This window comes from Mustela erminea, chromosome 1 (genome assembly GCF_009829155.1).
Source record: "Mustela erminea isolate mMusErm1 chromosome 1, mMusErm1.Pri, whole genome shotgun sequence".
Lineage (NCBI taxonomy): Eukaryota > Metazoa > Chordata > Mammalia > Carnivora > Mustelidae > Mustela > Mustela erminea.
In genome coordinates, this window is record NC_045614.1 from 75,024,894 (window position 1) to 75,037,850 (window position 12,957).

Here is a 12,957-nt window from a genome sequence, read left to right on the forward strand (position 1 = left end):
TTCCTGAGTGAAAGTAGTGTCCTTTGTTACTTATAATAAGACCTTTTTGACCATATCTGAGTTTATGTTAATGAGGCAACTCAAGAAGGGACGCCTGGAGAGGGCTATTCACCACAAAGGCCAAATGATTGGAAGTTTGGAGCTTCAGCCCCACCCATCACCTCTGGGGATGGGAAAGGGGCTGAAGATTGATCTCAATCACCAACAGCCGGTAAATGAATCAACCATGCCTATGCAATAAAACCTCCATAATAACCACTAAACAAAACAGTTCAGAGAGCTTCCAGGTTGGTGAACATGCTGATTTGCCAATTTTCCGGGAGGGTGGCATGCCCACGGAGGACAGGGACGCTCTAGGTCACTCCTTTTACCCTGTATCTTGCCCTCTGCAACTCTTTTGGCCATTCCTGGGTTGTATCCTTCGTAATATACTAGTAAACATAAGAAAATTGTTTTCATGAGTCCTGTGGATTGTTCTAGTAACTCAGCAAATCTGATGGGGTTAAGGAATGGTGGGTAGTTCCCACCATTTGGGGCTGGTTTCTGAATGGGAACAGTCTTGTGGGACTGAGCCCTCAAACCTGGGAGGTCTGTTGATAACCCTACATAGTGTTAGAATTGAACTGAATAATGGGACACCGAGTTGGTGTCATAATTGGAGAACTGATGTAGAAAAACCATATGTATCTATTGTTAGAAAACCCCACACTTTCGGTTTTAGAAGTGGTAGCATCATAGCAACCATGACCTGAAGTTGAACAGTTGCTTCCTTTAAACCGAACTGGTTTGTCATCACTCCTACCATCCTGTATCAATTGCCAATGCTAAGGTAAAGTAGTAGATGCTTAGTTATCATTAACCTTGCACTATATTTTCTTTCCTTTTCTCTTTTTTTTTTTTTTTAAATTAGTGAAGTCAAGGGTAAAGAAAAATAAGTCAATTTACCCATGTGTTTTCTGGTATTTTCTGTTTACCCTTCTATATGTCTTCTCTGCTCTATGCTTCAAAGAACGGTCTATGAACTCTGTCCTCTTAGCTCTTTTATCTGATAGTTTTTCATTGGATTCAGCCACAGGAGTAAAGAGAAATTTGACCAGTTCCTCCTCCTTCTCTCTTGCCCTTGGCGCTGCCAAGGGACTTGGTGCTGCTGGGACTGTATCTCTCCCTGTCTTCAGCTACTCCAGGCAGCCTTTTCCACAGCTCTGGGTATCACTGGCTCTGGGAGCACTCTTCCATCTACCTTCAGCTGTCTTGGGGTGGTAAAAGCTTCCTTCTGCTGGTCATCTCTCGGTATCTCCACATCCTTGGTCAGTTCCCTTCACTCTACGCACACTTTTTTTAAATCTTGCTTTATTCTAGTCTCTTCAGCTGAATCATGTGGGGTGAAATTCTGTTTGCAGCCAGCATGCTGATGGCTCTGCCATAAAACTATCAAGGCTGGAGGGACAAAATTACCCTGGAGGCTGTGTGTTTGAAGGAAAAGGCAAGAAACAAGCAAACAAACAATGGTTTCTTTTACACCAGTCTGGGAACTACTTGATACTTAGATTATCTGCCTACCTTCAGTTGACATCATAACCAAAATCTGGGCTTTAAAACCATAGACTAAAGTTTTCAAAAGGAGTTCTGGTGAAGAAATGGAAGAAAATTAAATTAAAAACATTAAAATAGAGATAAAGGAGGAATCAATAAGTATAGAATGTTCAGAACTATAAAAATCCTACCATTAAGTGCCACTGGAATTCATTACCACTTTTAATCAATCTCTTTGTGTTACAGGCACATTTAACTCTTAGCTATTATTATATATTACATCTCTTTTCTTTCCTTTATGAATAGTAACCTCACCCCTTATTCTGGTTCCCAAATATGCCAAAGTTGTCCCCATCTTGAATCTCTGCCTGCCTTTTCCTTTTGCCAGGATTCCCTATCCATTTCCACCACAAGATGTATCTCAGCCTAAATGCTCTCTCTTCAGAGAACTTGCCTATTCTTGACTTCCAGCCTCTCATTCTGCCATAGTCTCTAATGTACCCCTATGTTTTATTTTGCTTTTATAGCCCTTCAATTATTTTATGTGGATTATTTTATATTATTTTATATTTTCTTATTTGTTTGGTTACATTTTTTGTCTCCCCAGTCTAGTACAATGTCAGATATTTTTCTCCTGTGTACACCTCTGCAATACTGTATCTTGAACAATTACTGGCATCTTATAGTTCCCAAGACATACTTATTGGGTGACATGGACAAACGAACAAACACACGGTACATAGCAGAAAAGGAGGCTCAGAGAGTTTTATACTTTGTCCAAGAACACAGATAGGAGATGCAGAAGTAAGATGCAAGCTATGTTATTTCTGACCCAGAAAGCCATGTTCATAACCACACAGAGTGAGTGGATGAGATGATCCAACTTACAGAAAGCTGAGACTATAGGAAAGATACTAAAAAAGACTCACACTTGTGAGTTCAAATGACATTTTCCAGTCTTTCTTCTTTTTTGGTGGGAAACAGACAACCTACCTCACATTCCCACAGCCTTCAGATGGCCCAAGAGCTCCCATCATGGTTTGTGCTTATAGCCAGTACAAGGCAAAGAAATTGTACAGGTCCTGAATACATTTACTCTTTCCAACCTCGAGGTAACAAAGTTCTCCAATTTCAGCTTTACATGAGTAAATAATATTCAGAACTCCCCTCTCATCCTACAGAGGATGATCTTTGTGATCTGGTCATTTCAATGATACAATGATAAAATAATAAATTATATGTTTCCCTCCTTCTCTTAGTTTTTATAAAGCCATGTATAGAGCAAGACATGCGTCCAGAACATCTCAAAATTATAGATTACTTGGTGCAATTTAAGCTATTTGTTTGATTGGTTGACTGGTTGGCTCATTGCTTGGTTGGTTGGTTTGGGTCTTGAACCCCAGGCTCCAAATACATGGAAAAGAAAGCAGAATGTTCTGCCTTACCTCTAGCCATGATCATGACTTACTGATGGTGAAAGAAAGAAACATTGTGTAGAAACAGATCAAGATAAATGAAGAAACACAGAAAACAAGAACAAAGATCCAGGAGCTGAAGGATGGACCAAGAGTCTACTTTCCAGTAGATCACATTTGATGGTAATTGGCTGAGTAATTAAGACTACTGAATGGAGCAACAGCCATTATTCTCTTCAGTCTCAACAAACACTGTAATCTCTCTCTGTGCAAATACAGCTGCAATTTGGAGATGACTAATCACTAAATTACATTTTGGAGATTTTCTTTGTTCACATTTGATTTCCTAGTTCCATGTAAGTTTGAGGTAGAAACAGCAAAACAGTTACCAAGACAGCAAGGGGTGGAGGGATTTTTAGAACAAATACTCCATCAGATCAGTAAATATGATCGAAACATGTCCCAAACAATGACCATTACGCAAGTGTGATAGTCATTTTAAAGGGTCATACATTTGCCTGCAAGAGAAGCACTGGTATTTGCCTTATAATTTTTTAAAAATTCTTATATTTTGATTATGCTGATCCTGAGTCAAAGTTTATTGTATTTCAGGAGGGGAGAAGATTGGGAGCAAGAAGCATCAGGCAGTAGAAAGTAAATCATAAAATTTTAAAGATATTCGACACTAATAAAAGAAAACACAAAAAGTATTTTCACCTGCTATTTATACTGATTTTTAATAATCAGGCTGGTATTTATCTATAACCACAATTATTATTATTACTATTTTTACTTCACAAAAAGAAAGAACTGTAACTCTTTAATTGGAAAACGTGTTCATTCATTAGGGCGAGATAGAACACAGGGCTGCCCATATGTTAAAAGTCATTCAAACAAAATTCCATGAGAATCAAATTAAGAGTACTGAGGAGGGGTGAAAAATACTACAAAATACAAAGGTCTCTGTGCTCAGCGGTCTCTCACGCTCTTTAGCTCACCAGGGGACAGTAAATGCGTTTCTTAAAGAGGTTCTATGTTCCCAGATGTTGAAGCTGGATTAATTGTGATGTTTACCCCCCATCCCTTCTGCACTTCAGGTCATTCTTTACCGGCCTCACATAACACTCTTTCAATGTGATTTTTGTTAGACAAACGGTCTCATGTTACTGGGAATGGGAAATGGATAACATGAACACACAGTCATGTCCGTCCGGCCTCAGGCTGATTTATGCTCTGATCCTCACCCTGGAAGGCAAGGTAGTCTGTTGGCACCCGCTAGCTCTGCAATAGTGGGTCTGACTTGTCTGACTGTCAGCATTCCCACCATAAACTTCTGTTTTTAGAGGTTTATGACTTGGCTATAAAATGCTGCCTAGAGGGCGGTGGATCTTATAAATTGTTTTAAGTTACAAGAGAGTAAAGAAAAAAAAAATAAAATAAAATAAAATGTCTGTAATTTCAGATATATCTGGTGCTTCTGGAATTTGAAAAGCCTGTAATTGTGCTACCTATGCACCCTACTGGCATTCAAATCTATGCTTTGAAGTTCAGCGTTTTAAATATAAAATGAAGATACTACCTTTACTTTGAAGAGATGGTTATCAAAGGAGATTAATGTATAGCTTGCAAGTAAAATAATAATGGGGGGTTTATTTCTAGTTAAAGAATTTTAGAATATTTTGCATATGAACCAAGGACTATATCTGGTGGTTAGAACTGACCAATGGTAATATTTAAAACAAAGTCTGCTGGGGCACCTGGTGGCTCAGTCGGTTAAGCGACCAATTCTTGGTTTCAGCTCAGCTCACGATCTCAGGGTCCTGTGCTCAGTGTACAGTCTGCTTGAGATTCCCTCCTTCTCCCTCAGCCCCTCACCCTGCTCATGTTCTCTCTCTCAAATAAAATAATGAATAAATAAATAAAATCTTTAAAATGAAACTTGATAAAATATATATTCAGGTTACAAAAATGGAGAGAGCCATAAATTCAAGAGATGGATACGATTTACTGGGCACAATTACAGGCCGACTGTTCTCCCAGTCAAATAAGCATTTAGTTTTAATAACGCCTGTGGCACTGTGAACTTTTTGATGAAGAAATAATTTGTAAATCAATAATAGTTGAACTGATGTGACTGGTAATCCTCTGAAACCCCAGGACACCCTTCTCAGAACTGGCTTATCTTTACCATCAGATGCTACCACCCTGCCCAGTTATAGTCAAAAACAAACAAAAACAAAACACTCGAAGTGATTTCATTTGTTCATCATCAAAAATTTACTGAAGATCAGTAATATGTCAGATGATATTCTAGGTGCTGGGATAGACATGAAAAAGAACAAGACACCATCCCTACCCTTGAAGACTAGGACAGGAGATGTATTTATGATCAGTACGTTTGACAAAGTGGAAGAGTGTGACTGAGGTGTCAACAAGAATCAGCTCCATCAGGAAAAATTTCTAAGAATGAAAGCCAACAATTGGAAATTTTATAAGCCTTCCAGATGAGAATTAAGCCCTAATGCCCTGAGGCAATGCTTCTCAAGGTTTAGGAAGCATGAGAGTCACCTAGAGTGTTTGATAAAGTACAGATCCCTGTACCTCATCCACCCCCCACCATTGCTGTCTCAGTTGGTACAGGACTCCAAAATGGCATTTCCAACACTTTCCCAAGCAATGCTGAGGTTTCTGTCCTGGAAATTACACTTTGAGAACCGCTGTCCCAAGGCAACCGTTGTACGTAATCCATTAACTTCTCTCACTAGCTACACGCTGTCCTGGGAAGAAGTGGGAAGACTGTCCCTCAAGTCATCTTCATTCTGTAGTTCAGAGGGAGAGCTCCAAATGGGAAAGGCTGAACAACGGGAAAAGGGTGGTTTTTATAAAAAAGGAAAACTGTATAAAAGTTAATTTGTGAAAGATTGAGTTTGTTAAGATGCAGCCACGGTGATTTGAGAAAAGCAGAGCAAATGTCCAAGTGCAAGGAGAGAGGAATTTGGGCCGACCCAATGATGTATGATAGAACTAAAGTTATTTTTTCACATCATCAAGTTAGGTAAATCATGTGGGATCCTGCTTCTTGGAATTTCAGGTCTAAGAAACAAGAAAAATGAAATCCTGGTTCTTCATCAGCTTCTTAGTTTCTTACAAAAGAGGCAGATTCATGTTTTCTTTTGATTTCTTAGGCCTAAGAAATTGACTTGAACCTATGTTTTCCTTTTCAATCCACATGCTACTTTCTGAAATTGGAAAATAACATGATTTAGAGTATGGAGACTGAAGTTTTAGTATTGGAATGTGACTGATAATTCCTATTCTAAGCTAAGAGTTTTAAAAAGCCATTCCTTGGGGCTTAGTCATTCAGGAACTTCATCGAAAAGTAATTATGTTAACTACCATCCACCTATCCATCCTCTCAACAGTGAAAAGGAAATACCAATAAGGAAATGTATAATCCAGTGCGTAAAGACACACATTAAATAGTGAATTCATTATGATTTTGATAGATCTTATTTGGGGAAAAACAAACAAACAAACCAAAAAACAAAAAAACTTTGACAGGAGTTGTAAGGAGACCATCTAACTTTGAAGGCTAGAGATAGAGGTCACAAAAGGGTTTTTTGAAGAAAGGACATTTAAGCCAATACCTGAAGGATAAGTAAGCAGAAGCCAGAGTGAGAGTCATGAAAAGTGTAGCAGTCAGGAAGGGCTTCTTGTGCCCAGGATAAGAGACAGGAAGACAGAAGGCCCAGAAGGTGAATGGTGTCAGGGATAATGATGTTAGGGATAATGTTGTCAAGGTTGGTAAATTCAATCATTTGGACCATATTGAGAGATATAAACAGGTCCCTGACATGATCAGATTTGTATTTTTTTTTAATCTTTTATTTTTTTTAAGACTATTTATTTAAGGGAAACAGAGATAGTGAGAGAGAGCACAAGCAGGGGGAGGAGCAGAAGGAGAGGGAGAAGGAGACTCCCCACTGAGCAGGGAGCCCGATGTGGGGTTAGATACCAGGACCCTGGGATCATGACCTGAACCGAAGGCAGACGCTTAACTGACTGAGCCACTCAGGTGCCCCCGATTTTACTTTAAAGAATCATTGATAGTTTCCATATGCAAAATGCACTAAAAGAGGGAGGCCGCATTCAGAGCGGACATAAAATAATAATTTAAAATCCCCACTCTTCCTCAGTTCTTTTTTTTTTTTAAAGATTTTATTTATTTATTTGACAGAGAGAAATCACAAGTAGATGGAGAGGTAGGCAGAGAGAGAGAGAGGGAAGCAGGCTCCCTGCTGAGCAGAGAGCCCGATGCGGGCCTCGATCCCAGGACCCTGAGATCATGACCTGAGCCGAAGGCAGCGGCTTAACCCACTGAGCCACCCAGGCGCCCTCTTCCTCAGTTCTTAAAGAAAAAAAAAAGCATAAGCTGAATTGTGTCTCTACCACAACAAATTCCTATGTTGAAGTCCTAGCCCCCAGTACTTCATAATGTGACTGTATATGGAGAGAGGGCCTAATATGGGTGGGTCCTCAACCAATATGACTGATGTCCTTTAAATTTTTTTTTAAGATTGTTTATTTATTTCTTTGAGGGAGATGGAGCATGTGTGGGAGAGAGAACAGGACGGTGGGGTGAGGTAGAGGGAGAGCATGAAGAAAACTCTCTGCTGAGCAGGGAGCCTGATAACATGGAGAATCAGTTCCAGGACCCTGGGATCATGACCTGAGCTGAAGGCAGATGCTAAACTGACTGAGTAACCCCAGTGCCCCTGATGTCCTCCAATTCTTTGTTTAATTTAAGTTTATTTATTTAAATAATCTCTATAGCTTGAACTCATGACCCTGAGATCAAGAGTCACATACTCTTCTGACTGAGCAAGCCAGGTGCTCCAAAACTTAGAGCCTTTTAGAAATTAGAGAGTAAGACAGAGACAGAGAGGGAAGACTATGTGAAGATACAGGGAAAACAATGTCATCTACAAGACAAGGAGAGAAGCCTCAGAGGAAACCAAACCTACTAACACCATCATCTTGGACTTCCAGCTTCTAGAACTCTGAGAAAATAAATTTTTGTCATTTAATCCACCCAGTCTGTTGTATTCTGTTACAGCAGCCCTAGCAAATTACCATATCTGTATCAAAAGCCCTTTGCCTGAAAAAGCAAATAAAGAAAGATCACCATAGATCTTAGAAAATGTTTTGTCTTGATAAAGTTGAAATATGTTCATTTCTCAGTGGGAGTACAAATGAAGGAGAGACTAATATGTTAGAGAGAGTTTTGGGGTGGGGGTCAAGAAGTGAGAGAAGGACCAGAAGGATGTGTGTTGTTCATTTCAGTGAACTCCCACACTGACCAGCCCTCTCCCAGCAGCTTAGATACTATCCAACAATGATGACATTGGCAAATTTCAAAGACCTGGCTGATATGATTAGCTCTGCCTTGACCACGTAAATGAGCAGTTACCAGTGATCTGAAAAAGTAAATGCCTCAAGCATACATTCAGGTTCAGGAGAGTTTCTTCATTCTGCTTATTTCTCTTCAAATCAGCATGCATCTTGTATATGTCTGCCAGTCTACCAGGAAATGGGGGGAATATAAATTTTAAGACATGGTCCATGAGTTACAGGAAGTTAAGGTAGATACCAGTATTGACTGACTGTTTGATTTAGAAAGATAGAGAGAAACTGAGCCCAGGAGGGGCAGAGGGAGAGGGAGAATCCCAAGCAGGCTCCAGCCAGACATGGGGCCCAGTCTCAAGACCCTGAGATCATGACCCAGGCCAAAGTCAAGAGTCAGATGCCTAGCCGAATGAGCCACCCAGGTGTCCTTACAAAATGTTATCTTTCAAAGTGGGTTAATATATATTGGTTTGGAATGGTTTCCAGGTGATGGCAGGATTGATTATAGATGGACACACCTGTCTGCAAAAGGCTGACTTCCCGATGACACGGGCATCCATCCACTCACTCATCCATGTTAAGTCAGCTGGAGACACATAAACACGCCAAGCCATGGAGACACGGCTTTTACTCTCATTCTTTGTTGTTCAGCAGTTTCTTTTTCTCTGTGGTTTCTTTTGCTTTGTTTTTCATGAAAGCACAGCAGGGACCACCATTTTAACTCCGTTCCTGGCTGAGATCTTCTTTTGTAAACATCCCTTAAAGTTAAGATGAAAACTACTTTTCCTTTTCTGACAATGAAAAAAGTGCAATTTGCTTTTTTCTGTTCTGCGTAAAATATCAAAACCACACAGCCAGAGCCTCTTAAATGCAAGTGCCCTCCTAACCTCCCCCCCCCCCTTATATTTCTGGGTTCCTTTGGACTTCCCAGTAATTCCTGTTTCTCAAAATCTTTCTTCTCTTCCTTTTCTTGACTGAGAAATTCTATCATCTCATTCTTTGGAAATCACTGCAAAAACATTTGGATGCTTTGTTCACTGCATGGGCTCTTTAGCATTGGGGTACTGGGCATTTATAACCAATAGCAGAAATTGGCAGCCTCTGATTTTGCTAATCTACAGGCAAAGAGAGAACTGGGAACTGGGCATGCATACCATTATGACCCGAGACATATATAACCATTCTAGGTACGGATTTTAGCAAGAACAACATATTTATAATTGGAATTCTTTGATTGAGACAAAGATACAGAGTTGATTTGAAAAGCTTCTTTTTGGCAGGGAGAGGGCAAAATGTTCCATTGCTTTGGGCCCTGGTTCTAAAAAGGAATGGAATTAAAAGAGAATAAGGAGGAAAGAAAAGTAACACAGGTATGTAGTAAATGTTTTACCTGGCAAAGCCAACACCTCTGCTGACTCCATTAGCATCTCTTAGTATTCTTGTGGAAATGACGTGTCCGAAGGGTTTCAGCATATTCTCAAGTTCCTGCTCATCCATGGAAATGGGGAGATTTGAGATGTATAGGTTTGTTGGGTCTTGCTCTTGTTGCTAAGAGAAGGAAAGAAACAAATACATTAGGTTCTGAATACTAAAAAACCTACTGCACGAATGGATAAAACTGTGCTTGAACTGCAACATAGATTCCCATCTCCAGTACACTCTTGAACATTCTTTTAATAAGGGCACTACTTCTTTTCAATGAATTCCCTTCTTGCTGGAGTGTTTCTCATAGATATAATGTCATAAATGAAAAGCAAGCTTTCTGCCCCGCCTTTTTAGGAAAGAAATATAAACTTTTATTGCAAGGAACAAAGGAAATGTGTATTCTTTTCTACTACCACTAACTACTGCTTCTACTCTCAAAACTCCAATTACCATCACCACCAATTACAAATGTTGCATTTAGTGGAAGTTCGTTACAAGGCTAAGCATTATTCTATACAGTCAATATGCATTATTTTATTCAATATTCCCAATAAATATAACTGTTACCATTTTACAGAAGACAAAATTGATCCTTAACTTGTCCACATTACAGAGTTCATAAGTATCAAAGCCAGGGCTCAACTCTGGGGCTATCACCAAAGTCTGTGGGATATCACCTAAGTCCACAGCTTCACTGTCCTGCTCTACCACCTTTCATTAGACAAAAAGGTTGGGGGAAGAAGGGAGCCACATCAGCCTCATCATCACTGTGGGACTTGCTAAAAATGCAAATTCTGCGGCTTTACCCCAGAAGCACAGAATCAGGAACTGAGAATGGAACAAGCAATCTGTGTTTTGACAAGCCCTCCAGGTGACTCTAATGACTGCACGAGTTTGGGAATTGCTATCCTACACCGTACATATTAATGTTTGAATGAAATTATGATTTCTATCATTTTCTGATCCAAAAGCAATAGTGTTAAGTACATTTCCTTAATAGAATGGGAACCCAAACAATTGTTAGCATTATCTCTGTGTCCACGAATATTGTCTCTATCACACAATGGATTAGTATTGGGACTTTGTTGAATATATGTATCAAGATAAAACAGCCACAAACCTGATATGTTGGCCATTAAGATCAAAATATATCATATATTTAACTAGATCTTTATATTTTAACAAAAACAACAAACTTAGCTTCAAGGATAAGCAAGATTAGATTGGAAAAAAATTCTGAAGTCTATAGGAAATGACATTATGTAACAGTGAAACATCTTTTGTAAAGAGATATCATATTCTGTAGAAAAGTCAAGGTTTTAGGCACAGTGAAAAAAATACAAGCAAGATTCCAAATATTATTTCAAGACAAAAGACAATTTTGGCCTGAAGCTATTGTTTTTAACAATTCTAAATATTCAAATAGGTCATAATATTTTTATTAAGCTTAGAGATTAATAAGATATATTATTAGGTGAAATTTTTTAACAATTTAGTTTTTGAGCTTTTTTATCACCATGGAAGAATGGCAAAAATAAACATATAATCAATCAAGAAAAGACAACACACTTTTAGTATTTAGGAATAGTGTAAATGTAGAAACTGTATAACCGTAGTCACTCTCCCCCCTTTCTCTCAACACACACACACACATGCACACGCACACTACTAAAAAAATGTCATGATCCTAGAGTGAAAAAAGAGATAATATTATCTATTATCCTTTCCTAAATGGTCATGATCATTTTTTTTTTTTTTTTTTGAACTGGGATAATGGGAAGAAAAAAAGGAAAGAAAAAGTCGTGTTTCAGATACATAATAAAGAATTTATATACATACAACTGTTAAAAAATTTTCTATTAATTTTAGGGAAAGAAAGAGAGAGCATGAGTGGGAGGGGCCGTGGGAAAGAGAGAGAGAATTTAAGGCATATTCCATGCTGAGCACGAGCTGAATATGGGGCTCGATCTCAGGGCCCTGAGACCAGGACCTGAGCCAAAACCAAGAGTCAGACATTTAATGCATTACACCACTGAGGTACCCCTATACAACATTCATACGATTTCACTACCCATCATTTAATTTTAATTTTTACATCACTCCAAAGGTAGCTTGGCAAATAACAATATCATCATTGCATAATGAGGAAATAGAGTCATGAAGATGCATCATCTTGCCTAAGGACAATCTGATAATTAGTGACAGGACTGGAAATAGATTTGGTGACCAAGTTTCCTATCTTCAAGTTCAGTGTGTTTTTCACTAGCCCAATGTTTCCCAAGCTTCAGTCACCTGCATATCTCCTGAGAAATTTTTGCCAGCCACACATAACTTTTTATTTGCTGAAAAGCTTCCTTTAAATCAACATACTTTTGGCCTTAACTAAGTTTGCTTAAAAAGTAACTCTATGTTGCTACCAAACTAAATAGCTGGTATTACTTGGCTTAGATAGGTTATTGTAAGAACAGAAAACAACAAATCAGTGTTATTAAATTATAGCTAGGTACTGTTTGTTTGCAAAAGGCATTGACCCTCGCGGCTGAAATTTCTCAGTAACAAACGAGATTCGTAATTAAGAGAGGTGTGAGAAACTAGCTAGCACCAGATGAGGGTTTTGGGTTTTTTTTTTTTTTTCCCCTTTTCTGGGAAGAATCAGAATTGAGACAGAATTAGGAAAAGAATCATCTTCTTATGATGCAGTTTCTGGATCCCACACACCTAGATCTACTTAAGTTCCATGAGAGATACACGTCTCACAGATTAGGAGTTCTTGCATTAACCCTGAACTTCTCAGAGAAGAGCTGCAACAGATGGCAGTCCTCTGAATGGCAGGAATTTGTCCTGCATTCTACACCTCTTTGTCCTCGATCCGGCTAACTAACCACAACCAGCCAACCCACTATCCCAGCATACTGTACAGATCTTGTCATTTTATCTAGGTAGCGAAGAATTAGTTTATCCTCATTTAAATCTGTTTCCAAATTTTCCAAGTGTAGAATTAATTGCAGCTTCTCAAAATGATGTGTGATCAACACACAGGACTTAGAAAATAAGGGAATGGCCAGTAAGCTGTTTTCTGAATTCAAATTCAAACAGCAAGGCCGACTCCTTAATCAGTATTCGCAGACACATGATAGTACTGGATGGTGTGATTCCTTAATTTATGTTCACAGAAAAT

At 38.9% G+C, this 12,957-nt stretch overlaps 1 protein-coding gene across 13 annotated transcripts in view; it reads right to left on the bottom strand.

Annotated features, from left to right (window-relative positions):
- RBMS3 (RNA binding motif single stranded interacting protein 3) overlaps positions 1–12,957 on the bottom strand; it is a 712,557-nt gene that overhangs the window by 250,257 nt on the left and 449,343 nt on the right. For all 13 annotated transcript variants that reach the window (XM_032359702.1, XM_032359695.1, XM_032359728.1 and 10 more), the window contains one exon: positions 9,745–9,902. In XM_032359702.1, the coding sequence (XP_032215593.1) occupies positions 9,745–9,902 (158 nt within the window). The remainder of the gene's footprint in view (positions 1–9,744; positions 9,903–12,957) is intronic.